The sequence below is a fragment of the Pinus tabuliformis genome, chromosome 5_2 (genome assembly GCF_031772625.1).
Source record: "Pinus tabuliformis cultivar Carrire ecotype Pingquan chromosome 5_2, CPIR1, whole genome shotgun sequence".
In the NCBI taxonomy this organism is placed as follows: Eukaryota; Viridiplantae; Streptophyta; class Pinopsida; order Pinales; family Pinaceae; genus Pinus; species Pinus tabuliformis.
In genome coordinates, this window is record NC_142306.1 from 709273466 (window position 1) to 709293374 (window position 19909).

Below are 19909 nucleotides of genomic sequence, written 5' to 3' on the forward strand. Positions count from 1 at the left end.
ATTAGGGTTTATTGCAAAGATTCCACTCAGAATTTCGCACTTCCTAGACGCAGAAGAAGAACCACGAATTACATTTGGAGCAACTTCCTTCCATTGCAGGTTTCAGGCTTTTGCAAATGATTTTCTCTTGGTAGGAGGAGGAGTTTGGCACCAAAAATCAGAGCTGAGCTGGTGTCTTACTACTGGGTCGGATTTCTCTTTTCTAGGGCCTGCGCATGCGCTGATAGACAAAGATTTCGCAGATGTTTAGAGCTAGTGTTTGCTTGGGGTTTTTGTTGAAATATGTAACTAGGTTCGGTCTTCATAATGACATATGTAATCGTGGTTTTATGTATTTGATGTAAAGAGGAAAAATAAAATTATTATTGTTATTCTTGAGGCATGGGTTTTATGCTCAAAAGTTATTTGATATATAGGTCAAGCACCCATTGAATGCTTCTAGGGCTTGTCTTTGAGTCAACAATTATAATTGAGTCATTGTCATGTATGGAAGACCCTTTTGGGCATGTTATATATTGTAAAGAAAATTTATTTGAGTCAAAGATAGAGTCAAAGACCCTCCAAGACCTTGTCATTGTGCTACAAACAAGTTGACCTTCAAAAAAAGCAAGTCGACCTACCTAGAGGGACAAGCCAGCCTATTAAGTCACTTAAGGAAGCCTATATATAGGAGCATTCAGCCTTATTCAAGGATCCATCCATCAAGCATCAAGAAATTATATCAAAGCAAGGAAAGAGTGACCTAAAACCAACGAAGGAAGTGAAGACCTCAAGAAGGAAGAATCCGAACTTTTGAAGATTGTTTTAGGGCTGAAATTCCTCACGTGTGAAGAAGTCTGGGTACTATTTGTTGCAGCAGAGACGGAATTATTGCAGTGACAATAGTGTTGAAAAATGTGTAACTAGGTTCGGTCTTCATAAATATGAAATGTACTTTTGATTCATGTATATTGTAAAATGAAAGAAACATTATTATTATTATTTTTGGAGCATGGGTTTTGTTGACCACTGGAGTGGCACCTGATGATTATATGAAAACTCCATGCCCAAGGATGATCCAGAGGACACTTGTACCATCAGATATCCTTAGTCAATAGAGTTTTTAACTCTACTTCTATCTTCTCATCATCTTTCTTGTACCCAGATTCCACACCCTACGGGGAATTGTAATAAGTGATACTAGTAATGATGAGTTTTGAATCTGTAACAGGCCTAGGATGTTGGGACTCAATCAACAAACTAGTACACCTTGGAGTGTTTTTTTTTTTAATCTGGTTAATTATCCCTTATTTTTCAGAGGTGAATAATTTTCTGGGTTTTTTCACTCACGTTTTACCCCAAAGTCGGGGTGACGGTTTGAAGGTTGAGCTCCTGACACATCTTAGTGTCTAGAGTCGATGTATATTACCATACTAGATCACACAAAAAATTTCGTGGAATTTGGTTAGGTCTAGGTAGTCATTTTTTAATTTTTTAGATTTTTCGCAAGTCAAAAATTACAAATAAAATTGTATTTAAATTGTAATAAGTGTAGCCTATAGAAGTTGTATGGGGTATGAGTAATCAAAATTATACCTCTCACCCTCAACTTTCTACTGTGACACACTTTGAGGGGTTAATAATGTGTTTTGGACCCTCAAAACCCACTTTTCGTAAGTTTAGTGGGAAATTTGGCAATTAATTAAGCCAGAAATTAAATAAATGGAGAAAAATAAATATCCACACATGCTAAATGTTGTGGAAATGAGGTGGAAAATTATGGGGGAGTTAAAGTGAAGTCCCAAGGTGATGTGGACTCCTAAAATCAAAGAAAGGACATGTGCTCAAATAAAATCGATATTCTGGCATTAAATGAAAACGCTGCTTGGAAATTCGAATTTGTGAAGTTAATGCACATTTGGGAGGATTTGGGAGAGTATTTGGTGGAGATTTTTGTGGGAAATTGTCCCCACATGGGTTAGCACCCACATACACTTGTCATTCCACCATAAAATTCGAATTTGGCACATAAGGGAAGAAGAAAATGATGTCCACTTGCTAGAATTCGATTTTTACACTTGGCATTGGAGCTCCATTCAACAAATTCGAATTTCTTTTTGGGATTGTCACTTCGTGCCACTTGTTTAATTACTTCTACATTGGGATTGACTTCAATGACATTTGTCATTGTCATTTTTCATTGGGATTTGCTCCCAACTCTCTATATAATAGAGCCATGGGCTCTCATATTGTATAAGATTGTTACTAGCTATTGTGCTTGTGGAAGCGCTGCTGCCTTGTACACTTTCAGAAATATCAATAAAGACTTTGGGGTTTCATTCATGAGGTGTTCCTCCTTTTCGAGTGATGAATTGTTGAGCATTGGTATAATTACTTTTACTCTTGCTTTGATCTAATTTGCTTCCATATGCTCTTGTAGATTTGTTAATGTAGAGCTATCTTGCATTGGCATTTGATTTAGAAGTATGTTCTAGGTATAGAATGCTCTAGTTGGTTTAAATAAATCTCTAGAGTTTCTTATCATTGTTTATTGCTAAATCTATATGGAACTAATTCTTGATTGAAGTTTTGTAGAGGGAACATCTTGTTGGGATTACAAAATTAGGCGTGAGGGGAAGTCTTTGGAGAGACCAACCCACTCTTGATACATTTTTAAAGGAGTTCTCATTTGTTCTTTGAACCTTCATAGTCTTATCTTACAAAGTGGTTCTGCAAATTTGCAAGGATTTCGGCACATAGCTTGTACACAAGCCGAGAACTTCTAAATCTAAATCTCTTTTAAAAAAAAACATTGTACTTCATTTCTTTCATTTACTATCTAAGAGCTTGAAGATGGCTAAGCAAAGACGAAAGTTTATTCTCACTCTTTAGCTTAGCCTCTTGTAAATTATAATTGTACATATACATTTTATCTTGCTGATTTTTCCATTAATACTTAACTTATTTTGCAGCCATTGTTTGGATTGTTTGCTAACTCTTGTGTGGTAGATTTTGAAGAGCAACTTCCCGCAATATCTAACAAGTGTTTGCAGGACCTTTGGCAAGTGTTGGGGGTTCGATTTCCAAGGATGTCGTGAGCCCTTTTGAGGCTTATTTTGGCTAAGTCGAGTTCACTAGAGGGTTGCCCATTTTCCTCTTTTAGCCTGGGCATTTGGAGGAAACTCACACCTTGTTTCCCTTGCATAAGTTTTGTGAGATCTTGTCACTACTTTCTCAAGAAAGGAGGTCTAGTGTCCAAGTTTCAAACAATTATTGTGAGGACTCTCCTTGAAGTATAGTTGAGAACTTTGAAGGTCCCTCTACTCATTGTAATATTAATAAAATATCTAACTTGCTTGTGGGAGCTTGGGATTTCTCCCATGGTATCTTATCTCCCCATTTAGAGGGAGGCTTTTCTTGGGTGGATTGACATTTACATGGTTTAAGCTTTCATATTTCATTCACTTACATGCATGCTTTAATTGGGAATTAACACACCCTCACTATCACATTTCATTAAGTTAAAGTTTGTTACAATTTCATTTGAGCTTTGCATTTTCTTTCTCATTATTACTTGGAGCTACAAGCTTACACTTTACTTTGGGCAATTCATCCTTTACACGCAAGAATTTTATATTCTTAACAAACTTTGATTCGTTTCCATTTACCTTGGTAAATTGTTTCATGAGCACTTGAATACATGCTTCAATTTTATGCTACATTGTTATCTTGAATATTGGAGCAATTTATTGTCATTGTCTATTTGAAACAAATTTTACTTTCAAGCAAATTACTTGTATCATTTTAATTTATTGATGAAACACGTGCAACACTTGTAAGCTAATTTTATTCCTCCAATTGAAGTTCTAATTGCAACTTATGTTGAACACAATTTCATTTTCAAGCATTGCAAATCAATCTCTTTGAAGCATTTGCATGTCTCATTATTTTAATTTGGGGAATTAACACAATTTGCATTTCATCTAGGCATTTTAGTGTAGGAAGGCCCCAAGCCTCATTAAAATTTTACCTCCAACATAAGTTGGTTGAAGTAGACATCTTAAGGATCCTCTACTCCTCTATTGACTCCTCACTGTGAAATCCACATCATTGGCCGAGGGTGAGGTCTGAGGATTGAAGAGTTAAATTGTAATCTTGTTGTAGAGCTAATTAATACAATTAACCAAGAGCACTTTCCATTACATTTACTTTACTTGTCTCTTGATGGTTTGAGTTTTCATATGCAAATTCTATTCCAAAAGCAAGTATTGTAATCATTTCAAACAAGTGTTTTCTTTTCATGTTTTGAGTCTAATTGCATATTGATGTCTTGGTTTAGCACACACTTTCTTTTACATTTGCAAGTTAATTACTAATTTTTGTGTGTTGGCAAGATATGTTTCACATGTTTTGATTTATAAAGTTGATTATCTCATAAAGTTGATTATCTCAAAAGCATTTTGTATCTTACGTATCTTGTGCTAACAATTCTTATTTACATTTCAGGGTGACTTTGTTTTCTCTTTTGAGAGCATTGCATTTTACTTTGAGAAAATATATCTTTAAATTGTTGAGCAAATTCCTTATAAGGCACTGGTTTTATGGTTTTTAATCATATTAATGATTGGCATTGTTATTTCAAGTTGTTCACTTCATATTTGCTCATAAATTTTTAAAAGTAATCCATTTTCACTATAACTCTCTTCTAGAAACTCACATTTTTTAACTTAACTTTTCATTAGGGACCACCCCCCTTAGCTAACCTAGGAGATAGCTCAAACGGAGAGAGTCGGGATTAGTGTGACAACCCCTTCTCTGAGTTCCCTGCCACCTTCCACACCTTGTGGGGTTGAAGGCTTTTCTCACTGACTTGTCGGTAGGTGTAGGCGGCAGGGTCAACATCTTTTGGCGCCGTTGCCGGGGACAATCTTTCTTGTACCTGGGAAAATCGACTAACCTTTTGGTTTTAGCATTTTGAACTTTAGATTTAGATTCTTGCTCAAGTGACGACTCCACTCAATCCAAATTTTGCAAGAGTCTCTACTCGAAGAAATTCAAGTGGTCTAGTTAGCCCCTCTTCTGATCCTGAAAGGGTTTTCAGAGAGAGGTTGAATAGACTTTCTTGTAGTAGAGCTCTTGCTAGTCTTGGGCAAGAGGCTATTTCTGATATTCATTTGCTTTTTCAAGAACAAGTAGAGCCTAGCATCATGAATGATCTTTTTGCTCCTTGTGACTTCACTAACATAAATGTCTATCCTCACAATATCCCTGACAAGGCTATTGAAAAGTTGCCTTCCCTTCAAGCTAACAATGCCATTAGTGCTACATCACATGTGAAAAACTTTAATGTTTGTATCTTTAAATGGTGTAACACTGCTAATTATGAGGATGTGAAGATGAGGCTTTTTGCTTTATCTTTAGAAGAGGATGTTCTTGATTGGCTCACTGAGCAACCTGCTAACTCATATAACTCTTTACAAGCCATTTTGACTGCATTTTTAGATAAGTTTGGAGAGAAGAAGGAAAATAGGCATTTGATCAATGCCATTAGCAACATGAAGAAAAATGAGAATGAGACCATGGAGGAGTTTAACAAGAGATTCAATGAATTAGTAAAAGCCATGCCAACTACTTTTAAACCTCCTGATGAATTTCTTTTATGCTCATATCTAGATGCTTTTGGGGTTGACACTGCCTATGAGTTGAGGAGGAAGGAGCCTACGAATCTAAGTGTAGCTCAATCTGAAGCCTTGAAGATAGAAAGGGCTAGAAAGCAATCAGGAAAATCTGAAATTCCTGGTTTCAATAGAGGGCCATCAAAATCAAATGATTCCAAAGGCAAGGCCAAGGAAGAGACTACACATGATCCTATTAAAGAATTAACTCAACTCATCAAGAGCATGGAAGCAAATCACATTAAAGAAATGCAAGCCATGCAAAATAGGTTGGTGGCCATGGAGAGATCACAAGTGCAAAGATTCCAACCTAGGCCAAATGATAGATGGCAAAAGAATAAAGGCCCTCAACAGGAGCATAGGCCTCCAAATCCATTGGAATCCACCAACATGGTAGATCAGATTCCCCCTTTTTGTAGGCCATGTAATCAGTTCCATGAAGAAGCCACATGCCCATATGTGAAGAGAATCATGGAAAGTGGCACGTGAGGAGATGAACATGTAGGGACAACTGGTCAAATCAATATGTTCTCCATGAAGGATCAGATATACACCATTGAGAGAAATCAAGAGATTGACCATATGCCTAATAATCTTAGGGTTTACAATATGATTGCAAATTTTGATGAGGTCACTAAGATTTTTGGGGAAAAACCTACATCTAGACAGATTCTTGCTATGGCAAAACACAAAGGGATGACTTATTGGAGAAGGGATATCCAAGACCAGAATAATCACATAAATTTTTTTCCTCCTACTTCAGAATTGAATTTTGACTTTAGGCAATTGGTTGAATAATGCAAAGGTTTCTATTCTAGTGACAGAACTTTTAAAGATACCATCTCAAAGGGCCAAGTTACTAAGTGCCATTAAAGTTACTCAAAGGGAAGAAAAGCCTAGTGACGAACCAGAAGATGAGAAATTGTATTAAAAACTATGAACTGTTATGTGGGGAATGAAGATCATCTACCATTTTATGTTTCTTTGATAGTGAATGATCGTCTTTTACACAACTGAATGCTTGATTCAGGGGCTTCATCAAATGTCATGACTAAGAAAGTCATGGAGCAACTGAATTTAAGGGTTTCTAGGCCCTATCACAACATATGTTCAATGGATTCTAAAAGAATTGAAGTGTGTGGGATAATTAAAGATTTATAGGTTTTCCTAGCTGCATACACAGATAGAATAATGACTATGGATATTGTTGTGATAGACGTTCTAGATTCATGGGGAATGTTCCTATCAAGAAAATGGGCATCAGATCTAGGTGGCAGCGTTCAAATGGACTTATCATATGCCACCATCCCCATGCCTGATAATACCTTTGTCAGACTTGATCGAGAGTTAGAGAAAAGATATCATGTTGAAGATCCAAGGAAACCCAACAATGAGATTATCTATAGATCATGCCAGGCAAGGAGTGATGCAGTGTTGACAAATTTCCTTCCCCCCTTAATAGAACAGATTCAAATAGCTCAAAAAGATTGGGTACTTCAAATTTTCCATCAGAACATTTTCAAGACAAAGCAGTAGGATTGGAAATAAATGCATCATCATCACCTTCGCAACTAATCAAGAAGAAAAGAAAAAAGCGAAAAAAGAAAAATAGATATAAAAAATGAACCACTAGTTTTGAGTAGGATCAAGCCTCAACGCATCAATAATTGGAAAAGGAAAAGGAAGAGGTTTGGTATATCTGATGGCCACAAACATGTTAAAATTGGGGCAAGTCATAATCCCAAGATAGTCAGAATTGGGCAAGGCACATCAAAGAAAGAACCTATGGACTTGCCTGTGAGTAGGCAGGTTCTCAAGATGGATTTCACTAAAGACATCTGATGCCATGGGGCATCTTTTTGTATCATATTTCTAACCTTATCTCGTGTTACATTTGTTTAAGTAGTTTTTTTCATGAATAAATTGTCATTTATGCTCTTAGAATAAATTTCCATTTCTTCGTTTCTGTACTTTATTTCATTTGATGATATTGTGAATGGATATTGCGCATATATGTCTTTTGTTGGTTGATGCAGATTCCAGGTTCTTGTACACTATCACTTTGTATCTAGCATGCATCCCCATATGGAGCCAAATGTTGACCACTGGAGTGGCACCTGATGATTATATGAAAACTCCATGCCCAAGGATGATCCAAAGGACACTTGTACCATCAGATATCGTCAGTCAACAGAGTTTTTAACTCTACTTCTATCTTCTCATCATCTTTCTTGTACCTAGATTCCACACCCTACGGGGAATTGTAATAAGTGATACTAGTAATGATGAGTTTTGAGTCTGTAACAGTTCTAGGATGTTGGGACTCGATCAGCAAACGAATACACCTTGGAGTGTTTTATTTTTTATTATTTCGTTAATTATCCCTTCTTTTTCAGAGGCGGATAATTTTCTGGGTTTTTTCACTCACGTTTTACCCCAAAGCCGGGGTGACGGTTTGAAGGTTGAGCCCTTGACACATCTTAGTGTCTAGAATCGATGTATATTACCATACTAGATCACACAAAAAATTTCGTGGAATTTGGTTAGGTCTAGGTAGTCATTTTTTAATTTTTTAGATTTCTCGCAAGTCAAAAATTGCAAATAAAATTGTATTTAAATTGTAATAAGTGTAGTCTAGAGAAGTTGTATGGGGTATGAGTAATCAAAATTACACTTCTCACCCTCAATTTTCTACTATGACACATTTTGAGGGGTTAATAATGTGTTTTGGACCCTCAAAACCCACTTTTCGTAAGTTTAGTGGGAAATCTGGGAATTAATTAAGCCAAAAATTAGATAAATGGAGAAAAATAAATATCCACACATGCTAAATGTTGTGGAAATGAGGTGGAAAATTATGGGGGAGTTAAAGTGAAGTCCCAAGGTGATGTGGACTCCTAAAATCAAAGAAAGGACATGTGCTCAAATAAAATCGAATTTCTGGCATTAAATGAAAAAGCTGCTTGGAAATTCGAATTTGTGAAGTTAATGCACATTTGAGAGGATTTGCGAGAATATTTGGTGGAGAATTTTGTGGGAAATTGTCCCCACATGAGTTACCACCCATATACACTTGTCATTCCACCATAAAATTTGAATTTGGCACATAAGGGAAGAAGAAAATGATGTCCACTTGCCAGAATTCGATTTTTACACTTGGCATTGGAGCTCCATTCAACAAATTCAAATTTCTCTTTGGGATTGTCACCTCATGCCACTTGTTTAATCACTTCTACATTGAGATTGGCTCCAATGCCATTTGTCATTGTCATTCTTCATTGGGATTTGCTCCCAACTCTCTATATAATAGAGCCATGGGCTCTCACATTGTGTAAGATTGTTACTAGTTATTGCGTTTGCGGAAGCGTTGCTGCTTTGTACACTTTTAGAAATATCAATAAAGACTTTGGGGTTTCATTCATGAGGTGTTCCTCCTTTTCGAGTGTGATGAACTGTTGAGCATTGGTATAATTCCTTTTACTCATGCTTTGATCTAATTTGCTTCCATATGCTTTTGTAGATTTGTTAATGTAGAGGTATCTTGCATTGACATTTGATTTAGAAGTATGCTCTAGGTATAGAATGCTCTAGTTGGTTTTAAATAAATCTCTAGAGTTTTTTATCATTGTTTATTGCTAAATCTATATGGAACTAATTCTTGATTGAAGTTTTGTAGAGGGAACATCTTGTTGGGATTACAGAATCAAGCGTGAAGGGAAGTCTTTGGAGAGACCAACCCACTCTTGATACATTCTTAAAGGAGCTCTCATTTGTTCTTTGAACCTTCAGTCTTATTTTACAAAGTGGTTTTGCAGGGATTTTGGCATATAGTTTGTACACAAGCTGAGAACTTCTAAATTTAAATCTCTTTAAAAAAAAAAACATTGTACTTCATTTCTTTCATTTGCTATCTAAGAGCTTGAAGATGGCTATGCAAAGACGAGAGTTTACTCTCACTCTTTAGCTTAGCCTTTTGTAAATTTTAATTGTACATATACATTTTATCTTGCTGATTTTTCCATTAATACTTAACTTATCTTGCAACCATTGTTTGGATTGTTTGCTAACTCTTGTGTGGCAAATTTTGAAGAGCAACTTCCCGCAACATCTAACAATTGTTTGCAGGACCTTTGGCAAGTGTTGGGGGTTCGATTTCCAAGGATGTCGTGAGCCCTTTTGAGGCTTATTTTGGCTAAGTCGAGTTCACTAGAGGGCTGCCCATTTTCTTCTTTAAGCTTGGGCATTTGGAGAAAACTCACACCTTGTTTCCCTTGCATAAGTTTTGTGGGATCTTGTCACTACTTTCTCAAGAAAGGAGGTCTAATGTCCAAGTTTCAAGCAATACTCTCCTTGAAGTATAGTTGAGAACTTTGAAGGTCCCTCTTCTCATTGTAATATTAATAAAAGATCTAATTTGCTTGTGGGAGCTTGGGATTTCTCCCATGGTATCTTATCTCCCCATTTAGAGGGAGGCTTTTCTTGGGTGGATTGACATTTGCATGGTTTAAACTTTCATATTTCATTCACTTACATGCATGCTTTAATTGGGAATTAACACAACCTCACTATCACATTTGATTAAGTTAAAGTTTGTTACAATTTCGTTTGAGCTTTGCATTTTCTTTCTCATTATTGCTTGGAGCTACAAGCTTACACTTTACTTTGGGCAATTCATCCTTTACATGCAAGCATTTTATATTCTTAACAAACTTTGATTCGTTTCCATCTACCTTGGTAAATTGTTTCATGAACACTTGAATACATGCTTCAATTTTATGCTACATTGTTATCTTGAATATTGGAGCAATTTATTGTCATTGTCTATTTGAAACAAATTTTACTTTCAAGCAAATTACTTGTATCATTTTAATTTATTGATGAAACACATGCAACACTTGTAAGCTAATTTTATTCTTCCAATTGAAGTTCTAATTGCAATTTATGTTGAACACAATTTCATTTTCAAGCATTGCAAATCAATCTCTTTGAAGCATTTGCATGTATCATTATTTTAATTTGGGGAATTAACACAATTTGCATTTCATCTATGCATTTTAGTGTAAGAAGGTCCCAAACCTCATTAAAATTTTACCTCCAACATAAATTGGTTGAACTAGACATCTTAGAGATCCTCTACTCCTCTATTTACTTCTCACTGTGAGATCCATATCATTGGGCGAGGGTGGGGTTTGAGGATTGAAGAGTTAAATTGTAATCTTGTTGTAGAGCTAATTAATACAATTAACCAAGAGCACTTTCCATTACATATACTTTACTTGTCTCTTGATGGTTTGAGTTTTCATATGCAAAGTCTATTCCAAAAGCATGTATTTTAATCATTTCAAACAAGTGTTTTCTTTTCATGTTTTGAGTCTAATTGCATATTGATTTCTTGGTTTAGCACTTACTTTCTTTTACATTTGCAATTTAATTACTAATTTTTGTGTTTTGGCAAGATATCTTTCACATGTTTTGATTTATAAAGTTGATTATCTCAAAAGCATTTTGTATCTTACATATCTTGTGCTCACAATTCTTATTTACATTTCAGGGTGACTTTGTTTTCTCTTTTGAGAGCATTGCATTTTACTTTGAGAAAATATATCTTTAAATTGTTGAGCAAATTCCTTATAAGGCACTACTTTTATGGTTTTTAATTATATTAATGATTGGCATTGTTATTTCAAGTTGCTTACTTCATAATTGCTCATAAATCTTTAAAAGTAATCCATTTTCACTATAACACTCTCCTAGAAACTCACATCTTTTAACTTAACTTTTCATTAGGGACCGCCCCCCTTAGCTAATCTAGGAGATAGCTCAAACGGAGAGAGTTGGGATTAGTGTGACAACCCCTTCTTTGAGTTCCCTGCCACCAACCACACCTTGTGGGATTGAAGGCTTTTCTCACTGACTTGTAGGTAAGTGTAGGCGGTAGGGTTAATAGGTTTTATGCTCAAGGTCTTTTATTTTAGAGGTCAAGCACCCATTGAGTGCTTCTAGGATTTTTCCTAGGTCAAGAAGTCAAAAGAGTTATTGTCATAAGTTGAAGACCCCATCAGGAACATTGTAACTTGTAAAGAAAAATGTTTTTGTCATTAAAAGTGTGAAAATACCCTTCAAGACCAAGTCGGCCTGGCAGCTGGGAAGTCGGCCTAATTTGAGGAGCCATGTCCACCTTAAGAAAGCCTATATAAAGGAGGAAACATGACCTCCTTGGGAGACATTCATCACTCACTCATTCAAGCGAAGGAGGAAGAGGAAGAAGACAATGAAGAAGGAAGAGGACGGAGAAGACTTGTTTTTGGGCTATCTCTTTCTCACACGTGCGAAGGAAAGCTAGAGTTTCCCACTTCCAGAGGATATTTGCACACAAATTCTCAGCTATTTGCAGGAGGATTTTTGCCATTTCTCAGTAGTGTTTTCTTGTTGGGTGCAAAACTGGGTGGCCAAGAAATTCACACTTTTTAGGGCATTCCAGGTTAGCTGGAATTAGCCTGAAAGATTTTGGGGTTTTGTTGGATTGGGTGTGAGGAGCCTAAGGCTATTTTTTCAGAATTTTTGGAGCAGATTTAAGGGCCAAAATCACAGATCACCTTCAGCAGCAACAACAAAGTTTTCTAGGCAGTGTGAATTGCCAGATTGACCTATTTTAGTTGGAGATTGCACATTATTTCACCTGGGTGTTGCATGCTTGTAGTAGCAAGGCCAGGTTCCATTTTCCTTCCATGAATGTACTCATATTTCCAGATTTAATAGAATGGCTCAGACTTTTGGCTCCATTATCTGTGTATACTGATTTGTGGCTGTGTTATAAATTTTCTTTGTTGTAGCTAATGCATGCATTTGATATTCACTGTTAATTCCTAATTAGGAAGATTACAGACAATGACCCTATTTATGACACTGTCAAGGAAGATGAGGTTAAGGTAGGACATTGCTTATGATGATGTATCTATCGATAACCTTGAAAGGGAAGATCATTACTTTCCCCTGTGGGAATAAGGATAGTGGGAAGCCATTGGTGGTCAATTTGACAAAGGTCTAATCTATGATACTAATGATGACATTAATAGGGACCTTCCTTCTCCTTGGCTTCTTTCTTATCCTAGGAGTCTAGTTGACTCATCTGTGAACTCTTGCTTGATCCCTTTTCATGTAATCACTGATAATGAAAAGCCTTCTCTTTCTCCCGAGTGTGATCATCATATTAAACAACCTGCATGTTGTGTCCCTCCATATCATCTGTCCCCCTTTCCAATCATGACCTTATGGTAACCATGAAGCATGACATCATTGTGAGGGACGATGATGAGGTTGATATGCCCGAGGTTTCCCTTTATTGGAGATTTATGAGCTTAATGGTCGATAACTCTGTCTTTTGGCTAAAAGAGAGGATCCTTGCCTCACTTCAAACCCATCATAGACAAATCTATCACAAGTGAGGGTTATTGGGACTCCTCCTGTCGATGAAAATTTGAGAAGAGAAGGGGACTTAAGCTGTGGTGACAGTGGACCTTTGTCCCGGGGTGTTGTTGTGCCATCTAGCTTTTGCCTATTTACAAGGCCTGCTAGTTTGTGCAGCAACAAACATCATATCTAGTGTTGCATTCTCTTGTTCTGTGGGTGTTTCACTCTCTCTATTGAGTGCATTTGGTGTTTCAATCTCTAGTGCACATATAGACATCTCTAGCACACTTTCAGTTCCTTTTTTTTCCCTTTATATTGTGGGATTTTGGTTTTGCTGTTGGCTCAGTTCAGTCCCCTTTAGTCTCTTGTGAACTCAACATGTAGTAATAGTGGAAGAGGTGCTTGTGCCTTTGACATAGTTTTAATTATAACCTATACGAAGATCTGATTTGATTATTTCTCTCTTTTAAAGTATATTTCATAAAACTGGCATTTATAAGCTAAAGGGTCATGGCACTAATTGTTAGTAACAAAGAACAATTTCTGTTTACCAAGGTTAAGCTGCATTATCTGATTTTTTTTGTTTTTTATTTTTTATTTATATAAACTTTAGACCATATTGTGTTGTTAAGCTAATAATTATTACCTTTAGATGATATTGGTAAATTAAGGATATTTATTATGTATAACTAGAAATTACCCAATCAAATTCTCTTACCAATCAACTTTGTGTACCCATTTTGGTACATGCAATAACAACTCTAAAGCTAAAAGGATTCGTTTCCCTAAGTTACAGAATTACTTTGCTATGTGCTAACCTGACCTAATTCATTAGGGTATGGAAATATTTATTCTGGATTGTGTTTTGTGTGTCCTATCCTTTCAGTAAACTTGTTTTCACCTTTTTTCTATGATTTCCATTTGGTTGTTTATTAGATTTTCTTCAGGAAGTTCTACCTTTTAGGTGCTGAAATCATTGGACTCTTTTTTAATTGTCTTGTTTTGATATATGGCAACTTTCATCTATATAGGAGTAAAGTTATAGTGATGTTGCAAGTGTACTAAAGTGATTCAATTTCTAGGTTGTGCATGTTGCTGGTACTAAAGGAAAAGGATCAACAAGTGCATTTATTAGTAACATTTTGCGAGAACAAGGGTATTCTGTTGGTGTTTATACAAGGTTTGCATACAAAATCTTTGTATCCATGTTTTTTTAATACTATTTTACCAATTTTGTTGAAAACACTGGCCATTATTATTGCTACTATTGTTTTCTTTCAATATATTTGGAGGGATGTTACAAGTGATCTAGGTATTTTATAAAAGGCATTGATTTTCAGTTCAACAAGCTTCATTTACAAATAGTTATTGCAATATTAGGTAGAGGTGAATTTTGTTCATATATAGAACCTAATTGTTAAATTATGCAATGTTCTATATGCTTAGTGCAATTTACTTATTTTTCTTTTTATTAGTCACAGATTAGCAGTCACATATACATTAAGTAAAATGCAGATAGAACATTAAATGATCAACCGAAAACAAGCCAAGACAAGAGACACAAAATGTGGCGGTTAGCCAAGGACAAACCCCAATTTGGAGAAACCCTTTGATCAAATATTCTTTTATCTTTAATAGTTCAGTAGAGAGAAATAGTACAAAATCTGAATTCTGTACTTTTATATCAGCAACAACAAACCCTAGATTAACAAAGTCAAACTTGGTCAAACTAGCTGAATTGACCTCTAAAATACTAGGTCAATTTCTGGTCAACTTATCTTCGAACAGCCTAAAGAAACAACCCTAGAACAGCCCCAAAAGTTCAGTCAAAGTGCAAATTTTTGAAGTCAACTACAACCCTAAACTAGGGCAGTCAATACCGGTCAAACTAGAGGTCAGATCACCTCGATTTTTGTGCCAAAAATTGCGGCTTGCCTAGGAGAGGCAACCACACCCAATCCACACTACTTGGAGGGTCAACGCTGGTCAAAGATGCTTGCTGTCCTGTTTCTGCGTCCTTTTAGCCAATGTTACCAGTCTCGGAATCGGCAATAAATCAAGCGAGGCAAAAGAGCGAAGAGTTTTAATTGGATCAGGAAAAAATCGGCAAAAAATCGAGAATACTTATGAAAAATAGTTCCAGCAATTTTTTTGAGATCTTATGAAAAATACTTATGATAAAGTGGGAGTGAATTTTTTTGATAAAAAATCTTGAGCTTTTTGTTTGAAACATGTGATATTAATAAGTCATAGTATTGGCCCATAATATTGTAACAAAATCTATTTACACATTAAAAATCTCTATAATAAAGTAAAACTGAAACTCCATGATTAAAAATTTTGTTCTTGTAATTTTTTAATTTTAACCCATATAGATATATAATAAAATAAGTTAGAGTTATCCTAGATTAATGGTTATCTTTACTAACTATTTCATTTGATTTGTATGATTGACGCTAGTGATTTGACCTTAAAAACATTAAATTAAATAAAGTAAAAGCTGGTATCTTCTATGAGACAAAAGCTCACACAAGTTGCTGTTAAGACGGGACAACCTGGCCAACTTGCATTTACAAACTCTCGCTTGACCCAATTTTGAGTGGTTTACAAAGACGACACAGATAACGCTGACGAGAACCCGACAAAGCAACTCAGTCACACAATGCCTTCCGTTCACCCCTAAATAAATATACGTTAAATGTGTAACAGTACAACCAGAGATATCTAGCAGAACTGGGTGTAGCTATAGCAATGCAATTTCATCATCGTCAATCAAAATATCTAGCGTGGAGCGTGATCATCGATCGAATATTTAGCGGAATCTCGCGGCTTCTACGATGATTGATTCTATAACCTAGGGTTTCCAATTTCTGTAACGGTCTTTCACTTCTGAATCACTACGTTTCTCCCTTCCTGAAAAAAATATAAAATTAGCAGTGCTTCTGTTCCAGGAATGTTGCGTTGGCTTATCTGATATTTTATTCTAATTGTTGCCAATCTTCGTTACAGTTATACAGATGATGAGCAATGGTAAAGAGCAGCCGCTAACTCAATCTGCTCCTGCTGCTTTCCACGACCATCGCAACCTGGAGAAAAAAGAAAACGCGGAATCGGCAAAATCGAAATAATCGCCATACTCGCGAGTACGCAGATTTGACTCGGATTTTTTCACCGCCGACCCGAGTATGACTCGCAATTAATCGCCAAAATCGGCGATTCCTGTTTCACTACTTTTTGCCCTAGGAAGTCTTCCTTTTCAGCCACACGTGAGAGAGAGAGAGAGACTCTTTCTGCGCAGGAGAGAGAGAGAGATGTGTGTGAGAGTGAAGTGTCCAAATGAGGAGAATGCTCCTTTTATTTATATGCAAAACGTTGGGGTTGAATGGACATGATTGTTGGGCTTCTGAGCCTACATAAGTTGCTGGCCGACTTGAAATTTTTTCCATAATCAAAATAAATTTATATCTTCATAAATACTTATCGGAATCGAATGATATTTAGATCAATCCTACACCTCTCGACGAGAGAATCTAATAAAAATATTAGCAGCCATAAATAAGGTGACCCACATGGAGTTCGGCCCTAGTTGCCAATTTTAACACTCCCTCTCAACTAGGGAGAACTTCATCTGCAATCTATTGGACTGTCGCTGCTGTTCATCCATCAAATGCACTGTCCTGTATGGCTTGACCATGTTCTGCTCTGCTCGGACTATGAAGAAGAAGAAATGATCGAGGATGTATCATACCATCCTCCATTGACCCGAAATCAGTCTCAGAGTGTGTATCACTCTCACTGATCCCAGATCAGTGTCATTGATCCCAGATCAATGGAGGTCATCTTAGCATAGGGAGTACGGTAGATACAACAATGCGTCCATTGATAGAACTACTATTGTCCCTATCCTCATTTCCCTTCTCATTGATCAGATAAGAGGTACTTCCCATGAGTCCCAAACTGCATGGGTAGGATGCCTCGATAGGAGAACTAATCATCCTGTCACAGGAGAACAAATCATCCTGTCCAGTGGATGCCACGGAGAACTAATCATCTTGGCCTACAGGAGAACTAATCGTCCCGTTCCACAGTTTCCACGGAGAACAAATCATCCTGGCCCACAGGAGAACTAATCATCTTGTGCCACAATCGCCACGGGGTGTCACAGGGGAAGGTTGAACCTTTACCCTGTACATAGTGCACCACTAGGGGATGGTGAGTCGCCTTGTGGTCACATGTTGCTCCAAGAAGTACCCTGCGTCCCCCTGGAGCTCCTAGAGCTCAATACATCATACTCGACCCTCATCAGAGGGTCTTTGAACAACACCAAGTCGTTCTCGGAAAGTCAGGAATTTGACCTTTCTTAGGGGCTTTGTCAGAATGTCAGTGACCTATTCATCTGTACCGATATGTTGGAGCCTTATTGCTCCTCGCTGCACCATATCTCGAATATAGTGGTACCTAATATCGATATGCTTGGAGCGATCATGAAATATGGGATTTTCTGATAAATGAATCCTGCTTTGGTTGTCACATAGAATCACGGTGGTATCCAATGTAAGTCCAAACAGCTCATTGAAGAGCTTTCGCAACCAGACTGCCTCACAGGAGGCCATGCTAGTAGCAATGTATGTTGAAATTTGGTACCGGAGGACAGGTGGTTCCCTTAGGTTTTGATCTTTGGCCTAGGGAAAAGTGTCCAAAAGAATTTAATTTTTCTCCTAAAGTGACTTTATAATTTTATAAAGTTAAATCTAATTTAAAAGTGACTTTAAGTGATAAAGTTACTAAGTCTAATTTTAAAGTAACTTTTATAAAGTAAATGAAAAATTAGAAAGGAAAAGTGACTTTGGAAATAAATGACTAAGTGGGTCTTTATTAAAGTGGGGTGAATTAAAAAATAGAAAGTGAGATTTAAATGAGCATTTAATCTCAGCCATTGATCTAAATCTATTTCAGCCATTGGATTTAGAGATCACCCAAAAGTCACTTGGATCACCCAAAAGTCACTTGGAGTTATATTAAAGGAGGAAAAGGAGGAAAAGGTCATTCATTCTTTCATGAGCAGATTGGGAGAAGGAGAGCAAGAGAGCAAGAGAGATTTCTGAGCAGGGAGGAGAAGGAGACAGCAGCTTGGCACACATTCCAAGGCAGCAGTTGAGCAGATTTGTACAGCTGATTCAACACATAGTGAAAGGCAGATTTTTGCACAAAAATCGAGGAGCAGTTTGCTGATTTTTCTGCACACAAAACGAAGGCCGTACAACATTTATTGCTGTCTTGTTTGCTGTAATTTCCAGATTGCTGTGAGGCACGGGAAAGGAGATAAGTTGTAAATTTGCTTGCTGATTTTTTGCTGAATAATTCTCATTGTAAAAAGGTAATTTTCAGAAATAAAGAAGAGCTCTCAAACTGGTTTTCCCCAAGAGTTGTAGGGGGTTTTTCCAGGGTCAAGTTGACCAAAAATATCAGTGTTTTAATGTGTTTTAATGGCTGTTTTTGATTGCTGATTTTTAATTCTGCAATTTCCAGCATTCTGAAAAATTTCCAAAATTTGTGTTTTCAGCAATATTTATTTTTTTCAGTCTGTTAAATGTATGGTTATGGGAATGGGCATTTAACTACATGGGAAAAATAAGGAGAAACTGAAAACCGGGGTGGGAAAACAGAAATTTCTACATGGTATCAGAGCTTGAGTGCTGAAGGGCAGTTTGGGACAGCAAAAGGAAAAATTACAGTTGCTGATTTTTCACTCAGAAAATTCCAGCAAGCTGATTTTTTCATAAACAACAGTTTTATCTTTACTACAGCAGTGCTATTCTTTCAATTTTAGGACAGCAGGATGTCATTGGGATTGAGGGTGGAGGATGGGTTGGATGGGCATACAAATTACAGTGTTTGGAAGGACAGAATGCAGAGTATCTTTGAGGAGGCAGAAGTCTGGGATATCATGGTGCATACCGCACAGAACCTTGTTGTTGTGCCCACTGATGTTACTCAGTTGGCTGAGTATAAAAAGAAGAACAATAAGGGTAAGAGGCTGATTCTAGACGGAATCAAAGACCATTGCATTCCTCATGTGAGAGGAAAGAGCAATGCCCATGAGATGTGGACAGCATTGTCCAATCTCTACCAGAGTACCAATGAGAACCGGAAGATGGTCCTGAAGGAGAAGCTGAAGAACATTAAGATGGGTAATGATAGTGCAGCTGGATATCTCACAAAGATTACTAATGTGAGAGATGAGTTGGCAGCGATTGGAGAGGGCATTCCACCCACTGAGTTGGTGCGGATTGCAGTGAATGGCCTCCCCCGTTCATGGTTGAACTTTGCTGATGGGGTTTGTGCACGTGAGACCCTTCCCACATGGAAGAGGTTTTAGGATGATTGTATTCAGACAGAGATCAGGAAATGACAGCTTGGGGCAGCCAAGCCAGTTGAGCAGGATGAGGACGTAGCACTGGTGGCAGGAGGCAAGAAAGGCAAAGGGAAGAAGCAGGCTTCCACAAGCGGTGGTGGAGGCAAAGGCAAAGGTAAAGGTAAACAGAGTAACTCACAGAAGGACTCTTCCAAAGTGAAGTGTTGGAATTGTCAAAAGATGGGACACTATGCAGTTGTGTGTCCGGAGAAGAAGAAGAAGAAGGGGAAGAACCAGGACGTGGCAGCTTCAGCAGAGATTGAGGACTTTGCTGGTCGTTTTGACCGAGAGTTTGCGTTCACTACGTGTGAGTCCTCTAGTGCAGGATCACCTGCCACACAGGTTCAGAGGGAACATGCTTTTCCCTCGATTAGCGGAGCATCTTCAGGTATCTGGTATGTGGACAGTGGGGCTTCACGTCACATGACAG

General features: G+C 37.2%; 1 protein-coding gene across 3 annotated transcripts in view; it reads left to right on the forward strand.

Annotated features, from left to right (window-relative positions):
* The window catches only part of GLA1 (Folylpolyglutamate synthetase family protein), a 488793-nt gene that overhangs the window by 74007 nt on the left and 394877 nt on the right, over window positions 1–19909 (forward strand). For all 3 annotated transcript variants that reach the window (XM_089436895.1, XM_089436893.1, XM_089436892.1), the window contains exon 2: window positions 14147–14244. In XM_089436895.1, the coding sequence (XP_089293021.1) occupies window positions 14147–14244 (98 nt within the window). The remainder of the gene's footprint in view (window positions 1–14146; window positions 14245–19909) is intronic.